The sequence below is a fragment of the Salvelinus sp. IW2-2015 genome, unplaced genomic scaffold (genome assembly GCF_002910315.2).
Source record: "Salvelinus sp. IW2-2015 unplaced genomic scaffold, ASM291031v2 Un_scaffold1264, whole genome shotgun sequence".
Lineage (NCBI taxonomy): Eukaryota > Metazoa > Chordata > Actinopteri > Salmoniformes > Salmonidae > Salvelinus > Salvelinus sp. IW2-2015.
The window spans coordinates 152004-173763 of record NW_019942806.1 but is presented as its reverse complement, the minus strand read 5'-3'; the positions used below and the strand labels follow the sequence as shown (position 1 = coordinate 173763).

General features: G+C 47.7%; 3 protein-coding genes across 3 annotated transcripts in view; 1 reads left to right on the top strand and 2 right to left on the bottom strand.

The window, feature by feature from the left end:
* LOC112070224 (probable methyltransferase-like protein 24) overlaps positions 1-3066 on the bottom strand; it is a 74682-nt gene extending 71616 nt beyond the window's left edge. Inside the window, exon 1 of the mRNA XM_024137645.2 lies at positions 2511-3066. Within this exon, the coding sequence (XP_023993413.1) occupies positions 2511-2855 (345 nt within the window). The 5' untranslated portion in view covers positions 2856-3066. The remainder of the gene's footprint in view (positions 1-2510) is intronic.
* A 780-nt stretch (positions 3067-3846) lies between these two features.
* On the bottom strand, positions 3847-10654 carry LOC139024261 (uncharacterized). Its single transcript, XM_070438882.1, has 4 exons — positions 10538-10654; positions 7078-7759; positions 6287-6987; positions 3847-3963 (listed from the first exon to the last, which is right to left on the bottom strand). Exons 1-4 carry the CDS (start codon positions 10652-10654, stop codon positions 3847-3849), a joined length of 1617 nt encoding a protein of 538 aa, XP_070294983.1.
* A 434-nt stretch (positions 10655-11088) lies between these two features.
* Positions 11089-21760, top strand: part of LOC112070223 (solute carrier family 22 member 16-like) — a 35786-nt gene continuing 25114 nt past the window's right edge. Inside the window, exons 1-2 of the mRNA XM_024137644.2 lie at positions 11089-11269; positions 14937-15419. Of these exons, the coding sequence (XP_023993412.1) occupies positions 11169-11269; positions 14937-15419 (584 nt within the window). The 5' untranslated portion in view covers positions 11089-11168. The remainder of the gene's footprint in view (positions 11270-14936; positions 15420-21760) is intronic.

Below are 21760 nucleotides of genomic sequence, written 5' to 3'. Positions count from 1 at the left end.
ACTGCTTGGGGCTGAAGGACTTGGACTTGGGAAACACTGCTGGGGGTGCTGAAGGACTGAAAACACTGCCTTAGAGAAGCAGAATACATTTTGTATGTGTCTCTCTATACTCCCTTACTGCCTCTTATCGCATGTGTTCATCTTTCTCTCAGTCTTTCTATCGCTTACCTCTCCCCCCTCTCTCTCTCTCTCTCTCTATCTCTCTCTCGTGGAGACGTGTTTTCACATAACAGATGCATGACAGGGTTTGGAAGGCAGACAAAGGCTCAGTGTTTCTGACAGAGATGTTGAGGATGAAGAGCCAAATGGGAAACAGATGACTTCATGTGCAGTGAGAAGCCCACAGGAATGCTCTGTGCTGTCGTGGCACACTTCACTCTTATCAGTGTACACTTCTAAAAGGGAAAGGATTTGAAGCAGTGTGAAGTGGATTACCGAAAGCTGTATAGGAAAAACCCATAGCAATCATAGCATGTGGTGTCTAATGTAATGACAATCCATGAACCGAGCCTGTTCTGTCTGTTTGACATGACGTACCGCTGAATGGATTGGAACATTGGCGCCTCAAATTAATGAGCCCACAGCTCTAGTGGTTCTTATAGTGGTCTATAAGTGTGGTGTGTGTGTGTGTGTGTGTGTGTGTGTGTGTGTGTGTGTGTGTGTGTGTGTGTGTGTGTGTGTGTGTGTGTGTGTGTGTGTGTGTGTGTGTGTGTGTGTGTGTGTGTGTGTGTGTGTGTGTGTTGTGTGTGGTGTGTGGTTTTGTGGGTGTCTGTGTGTGTCTGTGTGTGTGTGTGTGGTTAAGTGTGTGGAGTAGACAGGACAGCCTGAGGGTTTGTTTGAGGTTTGTTTTGGATAATTAACAACCAAAGGAGATCCATCTCTCAGCTTGCAAGTCCTGCTTGTGCAAACACTCCATCTTTTATTTAATAATTTACCTTTCAAGCCTTCTTTTATATCTTCTGCTTGACTTTTTCATTTCTAAGTAAAGGGATGGAAGTTATGGAGGGGTGGAGGAGGAGGCATTATCACAAATGATAGAGAAGCAGAATGCATTAAACACTTACAAACATCAACTTCGACAAGACAAAACAGCAGCTAAGAGACGGGATGGGACGGGGGAACGGGGGGGGGGGGCATGAGAAACAATGAATCTCTTGAGATAAGCAGACCGTAGGCCCGAAACTGGATTAGAATAGGCTAGGGTTATACCCTACACACACACACACACACACACACACACACACACACCACACACACACAACACACACACACAACACACACACACCACACCACACACACACACACACACACACACCAAACACACCACACACACACACACACGCACGCACGCACACAACACACACACACACACACATGCACACACACACATGTACACACACACACGCACGCACACCACCACGCACGCACGGAGACAGGAGAGGGAAGAAGACAGGAGAGAGACTGAGACAAGAAGAGAAAGACTGAGACAGGAGAGGGAAGAAGACAGGAGAGAGACTGAGACAGGAGAGGGAAGAAGACAGGACAGAGACTGATACAGGAGAGGGAAGAAGACAGGAGAGAGACTGAGACAGGAGAGGGAAGAAGACAGGAGAGAGACTGAGACAGCAGAGGGAAGAAGACAGGAGAGACTTAGACAGGAGAGGGAAGAAGACAGGAGAGAGACTGAGACAGGAGAGAGCCTGAGACAGGAGAGAGACTGAGACAGATGAAAGATGGAAGGGTGGAAGGAGGTGTGTGTATGTGTGTTTATGTCTGTGTGGCAGCAAGGAGTGTCTTTGTCTCTCCGTTGGACATTGGGACTCCCTCCCTAAAGTAACCTAGTAGCAAATCTTTACACCCCTGGTTCAAACAGTGAGTCATCTTTGGCCCACCCACTTTCACACATAAACATCTCATAGCATGTCAACTATTTAACCAACTAATGCTGGTTGTTTCACTCAATGCACATTTCAGTGTTCTCAGGTTTTTCTGCACAGTCAGAAGTTTCCGCGTAAGACTCTTTCAGTTAGAGACGATCTATCTCAGTCTCAGAGTCTATCAGATAAAGTATTTCCCCTGAGTGGTGTGTCTGTTGTCTTTAGTACAGTAAAACAGCTCAGTTCGACCACACAGGAGTCCTTTTCCTCTCTGTAACCTGAGGAACGTCAGTCCCTCTCCTCTCTCCTCTTCAGCCTACAGCTCTTGGAGACTGCACTCCATTCCTCTATTGATCCCCCTGCCCTTCTCCTCTTCTGTCTGTCAGCCTCAAAGGATTAAGCAGCTTTGTGCCAACAGTGACTGAACGAGCGCTCCTGAACGTCCCCTTATCAACTCACCCTCAGTGACTCAGTGCTGCAGGTGGGTATCATCCACTAAGCTCTGCTCTAGGATCCAATAATACTTATACAGTTCCACAATCATTAACAATTCAACAGCAGATACTGACTTCTGATCAGATAAGTGCTTAGTGGTCACATCACCCTACGGCAGGTATAATCACTCTCACTCACCTTTCTGTTCGGGCGTAGAGGTGGGCAGCATGTGGAGGGCTCCTCCCAGCCCACTGTCTTCCCTGCTACAGAGTCCTTCTTCGGCGTGCGTACGTAGGACACCCTTCTCTTCACAGCTCTGTCCTCAGCCCCAACCCGGCGCTCCATGGGGTCTGCGGCCCCCAGTTTCCTCGCCTCGCTGTCCAGTAGCACCTGGCTGGTCTGTGTGGGACGTCCCAAGGTGAGGGGTGAAGGTGCCCCCCTCTTTTCCCCCAGTTCCAGGTAAACATGTAGACAGACACAGAGAGCGGTGAGGAGAAGACACAGGCGCAGAGCCAGTCCTCTAGTCAGTCTGTCTCTCCACATGCCTGGACACACTGTCAATCTCACTTTTCCCTGTTTCTCTCTTTCTCGCCTCCTGAACAGTGGGATTGTTGATCTCGCTCTCTTTCTCTATCCCATTCTTCTCCTCCTCCTCCTTTGAGTGGTGTGTCTCTCTTGTCTTCCTTCTCTCCTTCCTTTCCTCCTAAGTCCACAGCTGGATCAAGATAAGCATGAGCATTGCTGGAGGTTTGTGAGACAGAGCAACTTTCATCAAAACAACTACGTGGGTGTGGTGTGTGGTGTGGGTGGTGTGTGGTTGTGTGTGTTGGTGTTGTTGTGTGTTTGGTGTGTGTGTGTGTGTGTGTGTGGTGTGGTGTGGTGTGTTGGTGTGGTGGTGTGTGTGTTGTGTGTGTGTTTGCTGTTGATTAGTAAAGTGACATGTGTGTGGTGTGTCTCATCTCTCTCTCTGTATTGCAGTGGTTAACCTCTGCACATTGCTGGTGGAATAGATGGCGCTCTTATAAAAGCTTTGGACTTCCCTCTTCTAGCCTCCACCCTTCCGCACACACCCTCTACCGTCTGACCCTCTCTCCTCGCCCGTTCCTGGCCTTGGGTTATGTGTAACACCACCGGGCAGGGCACAATCACAGCTCGTGTTCACAAGGCCATTTATCTACAGCACTGTTTCATAGCGAGTATTAGAGGATGGAGGAGAAGAACAAAGACAAAGAGAAGAAGGAGATAAGTGGAGAGAAGAGAGAGAGAAGAGAGAGAGAGAGGAGAGCAGAGAGAGAGAGAGAAGAGAGAGAGAGAGAGAGAGAGAGATGAAGAGGAGAGAGAGAGCTGGAGAAGAGAGAGAGAGAGAGAGAGAGAGAGAGAGAGAGAAGGACAAGGAGACAGGAAAGTGCAGTCTTGGAGAGTGAAGCACTGTATGAGCTGCGTGTTTGTGCAGTCTATCACAGAAAGAGAGGAGAGAGAGAAAAGAAAACAAACATGAAGAATGGAGGGATACAGAGGTCCAGAAGAAAGTGTTTCAGAGTGTTTGAAATGAAGGGCTGAGTGAGTGTTCTTCATCTACCTTAGCTCTCTCTCTCTCTCTCTCTTTCTCTCTCTTTCTCCTTCTCTCTCTCTTTCTCTTTCTTTCTCTCTCTCTCTTTCTCCTTCTCTCTCTATTTCTCATTCTCTCTCTCCCGCTCTTCCTCGTTCTCTCTCTTTTTCTCTTTCTGTCTCACTCCATCTCTCTCTCGCTCTGTCTCTCTCTCTTTCTCTCTCTTTCTGCTCACTGCAATCTGAAAACTCGGCCTATAAACATGATTCATCTATAAACCATTAGTACTGAAGTCCTATGAAATCACTTTGAAACACTCTATACCACCTCCTGCCTCTATCTAAAACCTACTCCTTCATTGATTTCCCCCTGAAGCAGCCCAATCGCTCCTTTATTCAGAAACAAAATAATTACAATCCCCCTACTGCAGCTCCCGTCTATTAACTCTGTTATTGACATTGCAGAGGGCAACGAAATGTAGGAAATTGTAGATTATGTCAGAGTGAGAACAGTGGATTTTTAGCCTGCTGGGGAAACTTTATCCACTCGACTTTTGGGGACGATATTAATTTATGTCAGTGAAGATGTGGGTGGAATGATTGAGGATTTACACAGGCTTTATGAAGAGAATAATATGGAGGCAATCAGACAGTGCACTCTTTATTTATGAAAACAGGCTGTGATTGACTGGAGACACAGGGCTCTACTGCCACCTGTATGTAGAGAGAAGTAGCACACAGACACACAGGCAATTACACAGGGTCATTTTCCAAAGTCAATATGGTGGATGTTAGTTAAAGATTAAATTACTTTCAATTAATTATAAATTAGATTAAGTCTCCTTCTGCTGTGTTTTTATTGGACTGTTTCACTCAAATTCTAAGTGGTTTTCAGGGACAGCTAGCTTCTATCCTGAAGCAGTCAAGGTAGGTTTTTATGTGTATCTGTTTGTGCATGTGTGTGTGTACACACAGTGTGTTTGCACGTTACACCCCATGAATGTGACCCTCGCATTGACATATGGCACACGCCTGTGTAATACCTGCTTTACCGCATAGTACATGTCTATAGGTACTACTATATTGTTTAAAGTTTGTTTGTGTAGGCCTACAACCAGCCAGACAGTATACACCCAACTGCATCAGAACACATCTCATAGTATACCATCAAAGGAGAGGAAAGTGGAGAAATTATAACTATATTTCATTCCTTCATCTCTCCAGTTGTCCCCCCCCCCACCTCTGAAAAACCCAGTTATGTAAGTGTGTAATGGTAGAAGACAAGCACAGAGCCATACAGGGACATGATGGATTAAACCCTCACAGCAACACCATCCAGCTATTAGCTCTAACAGATGTAGCACTCTATGGCGCCACCATATGGTCAGTCAGTGATACAACATTCAGAATACAGCTCACTAGGGTGAGGAGAGGGGACGGGAACAAGAAAGGGGAGAAGGAATCCCTATGAGGGGACACTGTGAAGCAAGTCTAGCTGGACTGACTGAGAGGGAGATGACATGCTTGCAGAGGGAAAGTTGGGAAGGCCAGTCTCCATTCCCCTCTCTGCGCTGTGTGTGACGGCTTGAGACTTGATTAAGTAACAGGGAAGAATCAGTTTATCAGTTTATAAAGGAGACATTGACTCTACGCTTCACCCTGGGTTCTGTGGAATCCACTCGTTGGCCATGCAGAGCAGAAGCCAGCACAAATCAATAACCAAAACCATAGAGTGCTTTAGAGAGATTGATTGTCGAATGACTTCACCACAATAATCCCAATGATACTTCAGTCATTTGACACTCTCACAAGGTCGAGGCTTTATTCCTGTTTGGGTGAGAAGCTCTTGGTAGCTAAGAAGTGAGTGACTGTGTGACAGATGTTTGCGTTCTCACGGTGGAAGAATGCAGAACCTCTTGTTCTTTCTCAGCTGTTCCAGGGTCTGGAGAGGTGAGAAGAAAATCTCCATCGTTCTGTCCACATATTCATGAAAACCTGGACATCTTGTGGAAGACAGAGTAAAAGGTAGATGGGGTAGGACAGGGAAAGCCATGGTGAGAAAATAAAAGGAAAGTAAGATGGAGTGAGTGTGTTTGTGTGATAGAAAACTGGACTGAGAGAGAGAGGAAAACGATAAATTGACTCCTCATGTGTGTATGAGAGGGGAGAAAAGAGGAAGAGAGGGGAGATTTGCCCCAATAATGAGTGTCTGTGCTGGAACCAGTAGCAGGGTGTGCGTGTGTGTAGATGTGGGTGTGTGTGTGTGTGTGCATGCGTGCACGCATTTTTGCATGCTTATGTGTGTATAGCACATGAGCGCATGTGTACAAGCTCAGTGTGTGTGGTTAGATTGGTGTTTTGAGGCTTTGTGAGTGCGTGAATGTAGATGTGCAGCAGGGTTGGAATTTCTCTGGTTGTGAGTGGACATAAAGTTGGGAACTATGAAGCGGGGGGTTGGCTGGCCGGGGGCTACTGGAGGGGTGTGGTTGCTGGCTCGGGGCTACTGGAGGGTGTGTTGGCTCGCTCGGGCGACTACTAGGGTGGTTGGCTGGTCGGGGACTGCTGTGGGGTGTGGTTGCTGCGCTCGGGGACTGCTGGGGGTTGGTGGCTGGCTGGGACTGCTGGAGGTGCTGGTGTGGCTGGCTCGGAGCTACTGGCACGGGGTGTTTGGTTGGCGGCTCGGGTGACTGCTGAGAGGGTGTGGTGGCTGGTCGGGGACTACTGAGGGTGTGGTTGCTGCTCGGGGGGACTCTGGGAGGGGTGGGTTGGCTGGCTCGGGGGACTGCTGGAGGGTATGTGGTGTGCTGGCTCGGGACTACTGAATGGGGTGGTTGGCTCGGCTCGGGGACTGCTGGTGGGGTGGGTTGGTCTCGGGGACTGCTGGTGTGGTGGTTGCTGGCTCGGGGGACTCTGGGTGGGGGTGGTGCTGGCACGGGACTGCTGGAGGGGGTTGTGGTTTGGCTGGCGTCGGGACTACTGGAGGGGGTGTGGTTGCTGGCTCGCGGGGACTGCTGGGTGGGTTTTGCTGCTCGGGACTCTGAGGGTGTGGGTTGCTGGCTCGGGGACTGCTGGAGGGTGTTGCTGGCTCGGGGGACTGCTGGGGGGTGGTTGGCTGGCTCGGGGGCTGCTGAGGTGGAGTTGGCGCTCGGCGGGACTGCTGATGGGGTGTGGTTGGCTGCTCGGGACTACTGGAGGTGTGGTTGGCTGGCTCGGGGACGCTGGGGGGTGCGTTGGTTGGGCTCGGGGACTCTGGGGGTGGGGTTGCTGGGCGTTGCTGGGGGGACCGAGGGGTGTGTGTGGCTGGCTCGGACTCTGGGGGTGGGGTTGGCTGGTCGGGGACCTGGTGGCTGGGGTCGGGATGCTGGGCTGTCAGTGGACTGCTGGGGGGTGGGTTGGCTGGCTCGGGGACTGGCTGGGTGGTGTTGGGGCTGGCTCGGGGACGCTGGGGTGGGTGCTGGCCTCGGGGGATGCTGGGGTGGGTTCGTGGCTGGCTCGGGGGACTTCTGGGGGGTGGTGCTGGCTCGGGGGACTCGGGTGATTGTATGCGCTGCTCGGGGACTGCTGGGCGGGTGAGTGTGCTGCTCGGGGACAACTGAGGGGTCTGTGTTGGCTGGCTCGGGGGATGCTGGAGGGTGGGTGGCTGGCTCGGGAGCTGGTGTGGTGCTGAACGAGGGGTGTGGTTGGTCGGCTGGACGGATGCTGGGGGGGTGTGGTTGGCTGGCCGCGGCGGGACTACTGGAGGGGTTGTTTGCTGGCTCGGGACTACTGAGGGTGTGGTTGCTCGTCGGGGACTGCTGGGAGGGTGGGTTGGCTGGCTCGGGACTACTGGAGGGGGCGCTGTGTGGCTGCGGGGACTGTGGGGGGTGGTGCTCGCTCGGGGAATGCTGGGGGTTGTGCTGCTACGGGACACGAGGGGGTGTGGTTGGCTGGCTCGGGGGACTGCTGGGGGGGTGTGGTTGGCTGGCTCGGGGGACTGTTGTGTTACTACCAACCTTATATCTCCACATCAGATTTCTGTCTGTTTCTGTGGAATTCATGAATGATTTACTTGTTGAAGATCTTTGTAATGATAATCACACTGTTTCAGTCAGGCAGATAGATGGTAATAACCAGACAACACATGGAGTCATAGAGCCTATGGAAGTGACATTGGGGCATGTTGATATAAATTAAAGAAATATCCATGCTGTGGATATGGAGAGTAAGGGTCTATATTAATTGGTTGGGAATGCTTTTCAGCCATTTTCATCATAAACCAGTAGTCCAGTATATCAGGTGCCTATCAGAAAGGCTACACAGTTTACAGATTTTGTGTAATTCTAGAATTCGATTGGCCCTTTTCTGTCCTATGCTTTAGCGGCAGGTGGTCAGTCAGTCAAAGTTGAATTTCACTCTGAACACAAACAGGTGTACCTGTTTTAGCCAGTCAAGGCAGGTTGGAGAGATACAGTAAGTCAACAGAAACACCAATACCTCTGCTTTCCCCCTGCTGCCTTACTATGGCAGGTAGAGTCAACAGAGCCATGCTCCACCTGACGATCATTCATTAATAGGTGCTATCGACTTTCATAACATATTATAGTGAGAAATGGCCAAAAACATGTAGCAGACACACACAAGCATACAGTACACCCACCCACGCATGCACGTACACGCACAAACATACACACACACACCTCAGCTATCCCCTCTGTGTGCGTACCGTGACACATGCCTCCTGAGTTTCCTGGGGAGTGCTGACAGTCTTGAAAAATGCACCACAGGTGTCTTGCTGGGGTCACCACACGCACGCGCACGCACGCACACACGCACGCACACACACAAACAAACACACAGATGCCAGACCCACTGGTTCCAGGTCATCTATAAGTCTTTGCTAGGTAAAGCTCCGCCTTATCTCAGCTCACTGGCCATGATAACAACACCCACTCGTAGCACGCGCTCCAGCAGGTATATCTCACTGATCGTCCCCAAAGCCAACACCTTCTTTGGCCGTCTTTCCTTCCAGTTCTCTGCTGCCAATGACTGGAACGAATTGCAAAAATTGCTGAAGCTGGAGACTTATATTTCCCTCACTAACTTTAAACATCAGCTATCTGAGCAGATCGCTGCAGCTGTACATAGTCCATCTGTAAATAGCCCACCCAATCTACCTACCTCATCCCCATATTGTTTTTGTTTACTTTTCTGCTCTTTTGCACACCAGTATCTCTACTTGCACATCACCATCTGCTCATTTATCACTCCAGTGTTAATCTGCTAAATTGTAATTACTTCGCTACTAAGGCCTATTTGTTGCCTTACCTCCTCACGCCATTTGCACACACTGTATATAGAATTTATTTTTTCTATTGTGTTATTGACTCTGTTTAGTTTATTCCATGTGTAACTCTGTGTTGTTGTTTTTGTCATACTGCTTTTGTTATGCTGGTGAATGAGGACCCAAAAGCGACGTAATAGAAACAGAGTCTTTATTCCAGTATCAAACAAACAATGATTCTCCTGGATATATCAAAGGTAAATCCAAAACAGGAAACTGAAATCCTCTCGTCAGTAGAGAGGAACGACTGGAGACGCGACCACAGACTGCAGGTCGCTTCAGGAGCTACAGCCGACTGACAAGACACCTGCCTCACACCGGGCATCTGAAGAAGCAAAACACGACGAGCGGAACAAGGACACAGACAGCAAACATCAAACAAGAATCCGACAAGACAGAAGCCGGAAAAACAGAGGCGAGAAATAGGACTCTAATCAGAGGGCAAAATAGGGACAGGTGTAAAAGTAAATGAGGTCGTTAGGAGAATGAGAAACAGCTGGGAGCAGGAACGGAACACGATAGAGAGAGAGGACAGAGGAGAGAGAAAGGGAGAAGAGGGATAAAAGAGGGAAAAACCTAATAAGACCAGCAGAGGAAGCACAGGGACAAGACATAACTCATGACAAAACATGACAGCTTTGCTTTATCTGGCCAGGTCGCAGTTAAATGAAACTATTCTCAACTGGCCTACCTGGTTAAATAAAGTTGAAATAAATAAACAGACGTAGGACAGCCAGTGAAATTTGTGCCAGTTACAAAAAAGCATTAAGCACAAAGCTTGGGAAAGAGTACTGTGTGTTCTGAAAGCGGCGACAGAGACGTACAAAGGAGAGAGAGAGAGAATGGAGAGAGAGAGAATGAGAGAGAAGAGAGAGAGGGAATGGAGAAGAGAAATGGAGAGAGAGAATGAGAGCGAATGAGAGAATCCACAGGTGCTTTAAATCATAGACTCACATAAATGACATCATTTGTTTGAAGAGTCCACACCTATATTCACTGGTCCCTGTCTGTCTTGACTCACCACCTGAACCTGAGTCTGTCCACCACCTGATATCACTGTCCCTGTCTGTCTGACTCACCACCTAAACCGGAGTCTGTCCTCACCTGATATCACTCTCCTGTCTGTTCTGACTCACCACCTGAACCTGAGTCTGTCCACACCTGATATCCCACCCCTGTCTGTCTGACTCACCACCTGACCTCAGTCTGTCCACAACCTGATATCACTATCCCTGTCTTCTCGACTCACCACCTGAACCTGAGTCTCCCATCACCTGATATCACTGCTCCCCTGTCTGTCTGACTCAACCACCTAACCTAGTCACCACCTGAATCACTTCCCTTCTGTCTGACTCACCACCTGAACCTGAGTTTCCACCACGCCTGAATCACTGTCCCTGTCTGTCTGACTCACCACCTGAACCTGAGTCTGTCCACACCTGATATCACTGTCCCTGTCTGTCTGACTCACCATCGTAGGATTACAGTATATTGACATTGTATTGTTGTGTCTAACATGGTGATGTCTGAGACAACAAACGTTTCACATTTTAATTGATTTACTTTAGTAGGATAATAGATTTAGTGGATGTGATGTCTTTCAGCAGAGAAAACCGCGTCTATTGTTTTGGAGTGCTAGAAGGATGAATTAATCACTGGATCTCTGAAAGCAGTGCATTGATGAGGCGATAGGGCTTGTTAGACTGATCAAATGGAAAGTGATGGCTAGGCCTAATAGTTTTTATCCAAATTGCAGTGATTGAAAAAAAAGAACACTAGTCTGCACAATCGTTTATCAACTTCTACAGTAGTTGCCCAGCCTACAATTGCATTGTGGGGGTGTCAAATTCAGGCTCCGCCACACTTCTCACCATAATTGAAAAGTGTTTTTCCCTGTTCGTCGCACTAAGTGGAAATTTCCCCTAAGCGTGCCCCTCCTACCGGCGTCCAGTAAAAGCCAACATTTACAAATTGTCAGTGGCGAGTCGATGCAGAATCCGCTACTCACTGGAGTGAGAGGCGCGCGAAATACCTGTCAAGGAATTATGAGCGTGGATCGTCTATTTGATGAGCTTGGACACTTCAAAAGGTACCCAGAACAATAATGTAATTTCCACTTAAATTGCATTGAATTAACATAACTAATATCATAAACTTATTTTGTCCAGAGATTCTTTCATGTTTACTCGACAACCCTCCCTGGGCATATGACGACCTTACACCCCTCTTGTAGACAACATGGTTATTTTTATAGAACTACGGCGATTATTGTTCTATTGATGTTTAGTTAGCCTACATAGTAAGTATTGTAGTCCTTATAGTAAATGTTTCTTTATTTCTCTCTGCTAACAAAAGACAGCAGCTTTCTTCCTTCAAGTTGGTAAGAACTTGATTTTGGAGAGAAACATATGTAGTGCATTGCATCATTGGCGCGTTAAAATTGGATAAACATTCTCCATTAGAATAGCCTATAGTTCTTTGTTTCATTCTCACTATATTCAAAACACTTGATGTAGACCTATATTCAAGTTTGACCTATATACCTATATTCAGTTTGTTTTTTTTGTACATGGAGAATATTCTGTTTTTGTTAGGCTAAAACCCTCATTGTTTTTATATTACAGTAGGCTATCATAAATGATTGGGTGTCATTTTACTTCATTGTGCATTCATCAATCAGGGTGAAGTTATTTCTATGTGTTGGATAGTAAAGGGTTTCATTCCTTTGATGCAACTTCCTCATGTTGTCCTTTTATTGAACCCCTCGATTCCAGAACATAACTCCCCTCATCCCTCCTCCTCCTAGGTTCCAGAACATAACTCCCCTCATCTCTCCTCCTCCTAGGTTCCAGAACATAACTCCCCTCATTCTCTCCTCCTCCTAAGGTTCCAGAAACATAACCCCCTCATCTCATCCTCCTCCTAAGGTTAACAGAACATGTAACTTAGGTCCCTCATCTTCAGCTACTCCTAGATTACCGGTAATCATAACATACTGCTATCACGTCTCTCCTTCTCTATAGTGTTTCATGACAGATAACTAGCTCCTTCTATCCTGTTCTCAGCGCTCGCTCTCTCAGGTATACAGCAAAACACTAATTACTCGGCCTTATAACGCTCTCTTCCTCGGCCCTAAAGAGATCATAATTCAGAAGTCTACTGCCTCATGGCTCATCTTCACTCTCCTCCTACACTTTAGGTGATATGTTCTACGCAAGAGAAATTGGTTTCGCATTTTGTAAGTTGGAACACTTCCGATATTCGGTCACTAAGGACATGCCAGGCATTGCTAACCTTCCCCTCATCGTCTCCTCCCTCTCGGTTCCAGAACATACTCCCCCTCTACTCACTCTCCCCCTCTAGGATATGTGTTTGTCAGCGCCGACTAGACGCAGCCTCGAGTTGCATAACACAAGAGACGTCCTACGGCTCCGCTCGCTTGTTGTGTCCTAACTAGGTTCCAGAACATAACTCCCTCATCTCTCCTCCTCCTAGGTTCCAGAACATAACTCCCCTCATCTCTCCTCCTCCTAGGGTTCCAGAACATAACTCCCCTCATCTCTCCTCCTCCTAGGTTCAGAAAATAACTCCCCTCATCTCTCCTCCTCCTAGAGATTCCAATAACATACTCCCTCCTCTCCTCTCTCCTAGGTTCCAGAACATAACTCCCCTCATCTCTCCTCCTCCTAGGTTCCAGAACATAACTCCCCTCATCTCTCCTCCTCCTAGGTTCCAGAACATAATCCCCTATCTCTCCTCCTCCTAGGTTCCAGAACATAACCCCCTCATCTCTCCTCCTCGTAGTTCCAGAACATAACTCCCCTCTCTCCTCCTCCTGCGTTCCAGAACATAAACTCCCCTCATCACTCCTCCTCCCTAGGTTCCAGAACATAACTCCCCTCATCACTCCTCCTCCTAGGTTCCAGAACATAACTCCCCTCATCTCTCCTCCTCCTAGGTTCCAGAACATAACTCCCCTCATCTCTCCTCCTCCTAGGTTCCAGAACATAACTCCCCTCATCTCTCCTCCTCCTGGTTCCAGAACATAACTCCCCTCATCTTCTCCTCCTCCTGTCCAGAACATAACTCCCCTCATATCTCTCCTCCTCTGGTTCCAGAACATAACTCCCCTCATCTCTCCTCTCCTAGTTCCAGAACATAACTCCCCTCATCTCTCCTCCTCTCGGTTCCAGAACATACTCCCCTCATCTCTCCTCCTCCTGGTTCCAGAACATAACTCCCTCATCTCTCCTCCTCCTAGGTTCCAGAACATAATCCTCATCTCTCCTCCCCTAGGATCCAGAACATAACTCCCCTCATCTCCCTCCTCCTAGGTTCCAGAACATAACTCCCCTCACTCTCTCCTCCTAGGTTCCAGAACATAACTCCCCTCATCCCTCCTCTCCTAGGTTCCAGAACATAACTCCCCTCATCTCTCCCCTCCTCCTAGGTTCCAGAACATAACTCCCCTCATCTCTCCTCCTCCTAGGTTCCAGAACATAACTCCCCTCATCTTCTCCTCTCCTAGGTGGCCAGAACATAACTCCCTCATCTCTCCTCCTCTAGGTTCCAGAACATAACTCCCCTCATCTCTCCTCCTCCTAGGTTCCAGAACATAACTCCCCTCATCTCTCCTCTCTGCCTAGATTCCATAACATAAACTCCCCTCATCTCTCCTCTCCTAGGTTCCAGAACATAACTCCCTCAATCTCTCCTCCTCCTAGGTTCCAGAACAATAACTCCCCTCAATCTCCTCCTCCTGTAGGTTTCCGAGAACATAACTCCTGCTCATCTCTCTCTCCTAGGTTCCAGAAACAACTCCCCTCAATCTCCCTCCTAGATTCCAGAACACTAACTCCCCTCATCTCTCCTCCTCCTACGGTTCCAGAAACGAATAACTCCCTCATTCTCTCCTCCTGCTAGGCAGAAAAACTCCCTCTCCTCCTCTCCTAGGTAGAACATACCCTCATCTCTCCTCCCTAGGTTCCAGAACATAAACTTCCCCTCAATACTCGCTCCTCCTAGGTTCCAGAACATAACTCCCCTCATCACTCCTCCTCCTAGGTTCCAGAACATAACTCCCTCATCTCTCCTCCTCCTAGGTTCCAGAACATAACTCCCCTCATCTCTCCTCCTCCTAGGTTCCAGAACATAAACTCCCCTCATCTTCCTCCTCCTACGGTTCCAGAACATAACTCCCCTCATCTCTCCTCCTCCTAGGTTCCAGAACATAACTCCCCTCATCTCTCCTCCTCCTCGTTCCAGAACATAACTCCCCTCATTCTCCTCCTCCTCGGTTCCAGAACATAACTCCCCTCATCTCTCCTCCTCCTAGTTCCAGAACATAACTCCCCTCATCCTCCTCCTCCTAGGTTCCAGAACAATAACTCCCCTCATCTCTCTCCTCCTAGGTTCCAGAACATAACTCCCCTCATCTCTCCTCCTCCTAGGTTCCAGAACTAACTCCCCTCATCTCTCTCCTCTAGGTTCAGAACATAACTCCCCTCATCTCTCCTCCTCCTCGATTCCAGAACATAACTCCCCTCATCTTCCTCCTCCTAGGTTCCAGAACATAACTCCCCTCATCTCTCCTCCTCCTAGGTTCCAGACATTACTCCCCTCATCTCTCCTCCTCCTAGGTTCCAGAACATAACTCCCCTCATCTCTCCTCCTCCTCGATTCCAGAACATAACTCCCCTCATCTCTCCTCCTCCTCGATTCCAGAACATAACTCCCCTCATCTCTCCTCCTCCTAGGTTCCAGGCATGTCTGTACTTTGCTGCTGTCTTCCAGGCCATAGCCTGTGGAATCCACTACCTGGCCTCTGTGTTCCTTGTGGAGAGGCCAAGCTTTGTCTGCGCACCGCCCGGTAACGTAACTGACGTCCTGTACGGGAACTACACAGGTGCTTCCCTGGAGGAGGTGCTGCCGTTCTTTAAACCGGCGAACGGGCCCATGGTGGTGCGGACTGCGGAGGGCAAACAGTGGGAGCTCAGCACCTGCCAGCGAACCCAGCGGATTAACCCCACAGACTTTACCTACGAGCAGCTCGTCAACAGGACGACAGAGAAGTGCGACAGGAACTACCATTACGTGTACGACCACAGCGAGGTGTATCAGAGCATCGTGACAGACTGGGACCTAGTGTGTGACAGGGAATGGCTGGCCAAGCTGTGTCAGCCCACTTTTATGATTGGTGTGCTGGTCGGAGCGCTGGTGTTCGGGGACATCGCTGATAGGTAAGAGGAGCTTTCCCCACCTACCTATTCCCAAATATGGGGAATGTGTCTGCCCCCTGCGGTGTCCCTCCCCAGCTGTTCCCCTGTACCCTGTCTCTCCCTGGCTGTGCCCTGTACCCTGTCCCTCCCTGGCTGTGCCCCTGTACCCTGTCCCTCCCTGGCTGTGTCCCTGCACCCTGTCCCTCCCTGGCTGTGCCCCTGCACCCTGTCCCTCCCTGGCTGTGCCCCTGTACCCTGTCCCTCCCTGGCTGTGCCCCTGTACCCTGTCCCTCCCTGGCTGTGCCCCTGTACCCTGTACCTCCCTGGCTGTGCCCCTGTACCCTGTCCCTCACTGGCTGTGCCGCACAGCGCAGGGAAAGCTGTGACACACTGGTCTGGAAAGGAGGCCATTTGTTAATGCAATATTCACTCAGAAATTCACTTGTTTGGATTTGAAAATCCAGTGAGTGTTTTGAGTGAGAAAGAAACAGAGAGCCAACCAGTAAAAGGTTGGCTCTCTGCCCCCTTAATCAACACATTGTGCCGACAACATCAAAGAGCCATTCCGGACTCTGAAGTCAGGAGGACTTTGAGAGTTAGGTGTTACCCAGACTATCCTGAAAGGCCCAGGGGATATAGATGTACTGAGGGAAAGATAGAGGGATAGATGGGCCAGGTGTTAGGGGTGAGGGTTTATGGGCCTGGTGTGAGGGTTTATGGGCCTGGTGTGAGGGTTTATGGGCCTGGTGTTAGGGGTGAGGGTTTATGGGCCTGGTGTGAGGGTTTAATGGGCCTGGTGTTAGGGGTGAGGGTTCATAGGTCTGGCTGTTGGAGTGAGGGTTTATGGGCTGGTGGTTAGGGGTGATGGTTTATGGGTCTGTGTTTAGGGGTGAGGGTTTATAGGTCTGGTGTTAGGAGTGAGGGTTTATGGGCCTGGTGTTAGGGGTGATGGTTTATGGGCCTGGTGTGAGGGTTTATGGGCCTGATGTTAGGGGTGAGGGTTTATGGACTGGTGTTAGGGTGAGGGTTTATGGGCCTGGTGTTAGGAGTGAGGGGATATGGCCTGGTGTTAGGGTTTTGGGCCTGGTGTGAGGTTTATGGCCTGATGTTAGGGGTGAGGGTTCATGGACTGGTGTTAGGGGTGATGTTTATGGCCTGGTGTGAGGGTTTATGGGCCTGGTGTTAGGGGTGAGGGTTTATAGGTCTGGTGTTAGGGGTGAGGGTTTATGGGCCTGGTGTTAGGGGTGAGGTTTTATGGGCCTGGTGTTTGGTGTGAGGGTTTATGGGCCTGGTGTTAGGGGTGAGAGTTTATGGGCCTGGGTTAGGGGTGAGGGTTTATGGGCCTGGTGTTAGGGTGAGAGTTTATGGGCCTGGTGTTAGGGGTGAGGGTTTATGGGCCTGGTGTTTGGTGTGAGGGTTTATGGGCCTGGTGTTAGGGGTGAGAGTTTATGGGCCTGGTGTTAGGGTTTGGGCCTGGTATTAGGGGTGATGGTTTATGGCACTGGTGTGAGGGTTTATGGCCTGGTGTTAGGGGTGAGGGTTTATTCTCAGCGGGTCCTTAGAACTCCCAGCCTACCCTCCTCATCTCTCAAACCCATCAGTCTTCATGTCACCTCTTTCTCAGGCCAGAACAGAAAACAGGCAAACAGAGTGTGAAAGTGTGTGTTTGGGTAACAGTGTGTGTGGGGGTTCAGAGAGGCTTTTTCCGTAGGTGAATCTGACACTACAGGGTAACAGCCAGTCGACAGCTAGAGAGACAGTTTAAGACTCTTGGTACAGTGGGACATACAAGACCCCTGGCAGGATACGCCCAGTTGTCCAGACTAGAGGTCGACCGATTAATCGGAATGGACAATTAATTAGGGCCGATTTCAAGTTTCATAACAATCGGAAATCGGTATTTTTTACACCTTTATTTAACTAGTCAGTTAAGAACACATTCTTATTTTCAATGACGGTTCAGGGGCAGAACGACAGATTTTTAACCTTGTCAGCTCGGGGATTCAATCTTGCAACCTTACGGTTAACTAGTCCAACGTACCACCACTGCCTCTCATTGCACTCCACGAGGAGCCTGCCTGTTACGCGAATGCAGTAAGAAGCCAAGGTAAGTTGCTAGCTAGCATGGTTTTTTATAAGATAAGTTTAATAAATCAATCAATCATAATCACTAGTTAACTACACATGGTTGATGATATTACTAGTTTATCTAGCGTGTCCTGCGTTGCATATAATCGATGCGGTGCGCATTCGCGAAAAGGTACCTACCATAAACATCAATGCCTTTCTTAAAAATCAATACACAAGTATATATTTTTTAAACCTGCATATTTAGTTAATATTGCCTGCTAACATGATTTTCTTTGTGTCACTTCTCGTGCAACAGAGTCAGGGTATATGCAGCAGTTGGGCACCTGGCTCGTTGCGAACGGTGTGAAGACTATTTCTTCCTAACAAAAACAGCCAACTTCGCCAAACGGGGATGATTTAACAAGCGCATTTGCGAAAAAAGCACAATCATTGCACGAATGTACCTAACCATAAACATCAATGCTTTCTCTTAAATAAATACACAGAAAGTATATATTTTGAAACCTGCATATTTAGCTAAAAGAAATCCAGGGTTAGCAGGCAATATTAGACCAGGTGAAATTGTGTCACTTCTCTTGCGTTCATTGCACGCAGAGTCAGGGTATATGCAACAGTTTTGGCCGAACTAATTTGCCTGAATTTTACGTAATTATGACATAACATTGAAGGTTTGTGCAATGTAACAGGATATTTAGACTTATGGATGCATCCCGTTAGATTAAAATATGGAACGGTTACGTATTTCACTGAAATATAATGTTTTTGTTTTCGAGATGATCGGTTTCCGGATTCGACCATAATTAATGACCTAGGCTGTATTTTCGGTGTGTTATTATGTTATAATTGAGTCTATGAATTTGATTAGAGCAGTCTGACTGAGCAGGTAGCGCCAGCAGGACTCGTAAGCATTCATTTCAACGCACTTTATGCGTTTTGCCCAGCAGCTCTTCGCTGTGCTTCCAGCCTATCAACTCTCCGAGATTAGGCTGGTGTAACGAGTGAAATGTGAAATGCTAGCTAAGTTAGGCAAGGCGGTGGTGCTCTAATAGCGTTAAACGCTACATTGCTCTGAGACTTTGGAGTGTTTGTTCCTTGCGCTCTGCAGTGGTAACGCTACTTCGAGAGTGGTGTTGTCGATGTGTTCTCGTTCGAGCCCAGGTGGAGCGAGGAGAGGGAGGAAGTATACTGTTCACTGGCAATATCTAAAGTGGCCTATAAGAAATCCAAATTAGTAAGGTTAATGAAAATAAAATGGTATAGCAGGGAAATAGTCCTATAATTCCTATAATAACTACAACCTAAAACTTCTTACCTGGGAATATTGAAGACTCATGTTAAAAGGAACCACCAGCTTTCTCATGTTCTGTGCAAGGAACTTAAACGTTAGCTTTTTTTACATGGCACATATTGCACTTTTTTACTTTCTTCTCCAACACTTTGTTTTTGCATTATTTGAACCAAATTGAATATGTTTCATTATTTATTTGAGGCTAAATTGATTTTATTGATATATTATATTAAGTTAAAATAAATGTTCATTCAGTATTGTTGTAATTGTCATAATTACAAATACATTTTAAAAAATCGGGCCAATTAATCGATATCGTTTTTTGGTCCTCCAATAATCGGCATCGTTATCGCCGTTGAAAAATCATAATCGGTCGACCTCTAGTCCAGACAGGACAGGAGAGGCCTGCCAAAGCCAGAAGAGGTACCTGGATCCAGCTACAGCTAGGTCCCTAGCCTGAGTCATGGTCTAGGTGTCCACTATTTAGAGAATGGGGCACTCAGTTGAACCCTCATGCCCACAAACCCATTCCCTGAGCTGGGACTGAGGGGTGAGAGTGTGCCTACCTGGGCTGTATCGTTATGGGCTGTTGGATAGTTTTTTAGGCAGTTTTTGAGATTCTAATAAGGCATTTTGACCTCTTATTTGTGACTGATAGTGATGACCCATGCAGAAGAGTGGCAGCCTGTGGTGTTGTGAAACTGTTTGTGTTGTGGATTGGAACCTATATATTACCAGTTCAAAGTTCCATAGTGTGTTCACTTTGAATGTTGTCGCTATGCATTCTATGCTGCTTGTGTGTACTATGGCTGGACAACCTTGTGGTACCAGTCAATATGGTGGGGTATAGGACAGCATGGCATTAAGAGATCACATCCTATTCAGTTTGAGTTTGAGTTTATTTTTATTTTTACAGGGACAGTGCACATTAATCAACGTTTCAGTAAAAGTGCCGGTTTTAGCCAACCGGCTAATTTTCAACCGCAGTCCCTGGGCAGGTTATTAAAAACAATTACAATATAGACAATAGCAACATAGAACAAGCAAGACATAGCAACAYAGGACAAGCAAGACAKAGCATACAGACAGAGCAACATAGGACAAGCAAGACGTAGCATACAGACAGAGCAACATAGAACAAAAAGCAGCAAGACAAAATTCATAAAAGCAACAAAGTGTTTCCACACCTTACAAGTTACAGACAACAGACATGGAAAGCGGCAACACACAGCTAGGGACCATGTTCACAAATCTGATTGACCTTTAGCCATGTCTTCAAGCATTTTGTGAAAGTGTGATATGTGGTGCAGTTATGTGTGTCTGATGGCAGTGTATTCCAGACATGGGAAGCTCTCACAGAGAATGCAGATTTACTAAAGGTGCTTTTCCTTAGGGGAACTATACAGTCACCTCTCATGGCAGACCTTGTGGATCTGCTGCCATATGTCTGGGTTTTCTGTTTAACAAAAATATTGAGTGGAGGGGGAGCCAGGCCATTAAGGATCTTGAATACAAGACATGCGTCGGTGTATTGCACAAGATTTTCCCAACTCAAGAGCTCATGCTTTCTCAGGATGTGACAATGATGATGGCTATTGGGCTTCCTATCAAGCACTTTGAGAGCCTGTTTGTAGACAGACTGAATAGGTTTTAATGTTGTGTGTAGTCATACTTATTGTGCAACGGTAGATCTAACTAATGTAATAGGACACCATACACATTGTTGTTTCCTCCACATGGACGCTCCCGTGTTTTTCTTAGCTTGTTTACTTTGTTGTAACGGAGCCCAACTTTGTATCTAGATTGTCTTCCCTTTGTATTTACAGAATTAGAAGTCATCGAGATGATTAAGATTTCCAATTTCAATCAATAAGTATTTCGTTCTTCCCAGCTTATCTTTGTAGTTCGAGGGCTCAGGGGAGGTGGGGGTTGGGGGGTGGAAAGAAAGATGAAGAGAGAGAGAGTGCGAAACGAGAGACGATGACAAGGCGGAGTAGAATAATGATGGAATAGTTGTAAGTGTGATTCTTCAGCGGCGTCCTCGTATGGTTTTGAAGTGGCGGGTTCTGTGGCCGTTGCGCACATGCCCATCCCGGTTCACATTCCTGTGAGCGGCTCAGAACCTCAATGGGATCTTCGCTCTCCTCTCTTACTGTAATTACATTTCTTCAGATAATATCAAAGATCGTATTTCTGTGTGTACGATTTCGTGCACCTCTAATGCATGCAGCCAAAGAATTCACTGACTACATCTGCTTTCTTCTCCTCCTCTCCTCTCATCCCCTCTCCCTCTTTTCGGTACCAGAAGCGCGACTGTTATTGTGGCTAGTCATTGATTTGTGCCTTCCTCTATCTAGTCCATGCTACGTTGGTCATTGTGAGGTATCAGAGTCATGGTGTTGAGGTGTAGGATCATCGGTTACAGAAGCAGTGAACTAACAAAATACTAGCGATTACCTAAAACTAGGGGAATAAAACGTTTGCGAACGAAAACAGGTCAATTCTCTCGGAACCTACACCACTTTGCTCGACAGAGTCAAATTAGAGTCCACATTAACTTCAGGCTTGTAGCGGTGTTACCACCTATTCAACGTGCCTCCCCATGGCCTTCACTGACCAGGACTGCAGAGATGCATATGGCCATCATTTATATTTACGACTCGATGTCCACATGAAGTTGAAAACATATACAAGCTGATATGTATTCTACTGGAGTATTACAGTATCCATGGCATCTACCCACAAGAGGCAGGGGATTCGATGATCATGCTAATTCCACTGAAAGTGCACACGTATACCCACGAACAACACCACACACACTGACACACAACACACACAACACACACACACACACACACACACACACACACAACACACACACACCACACAACACACCACACCACACACACACTTACACACCTGCGAACTATGATGTCCGCATATCCTACACAGAGGAGGGCTCGGCTGTTTTGATCCAGTGCAG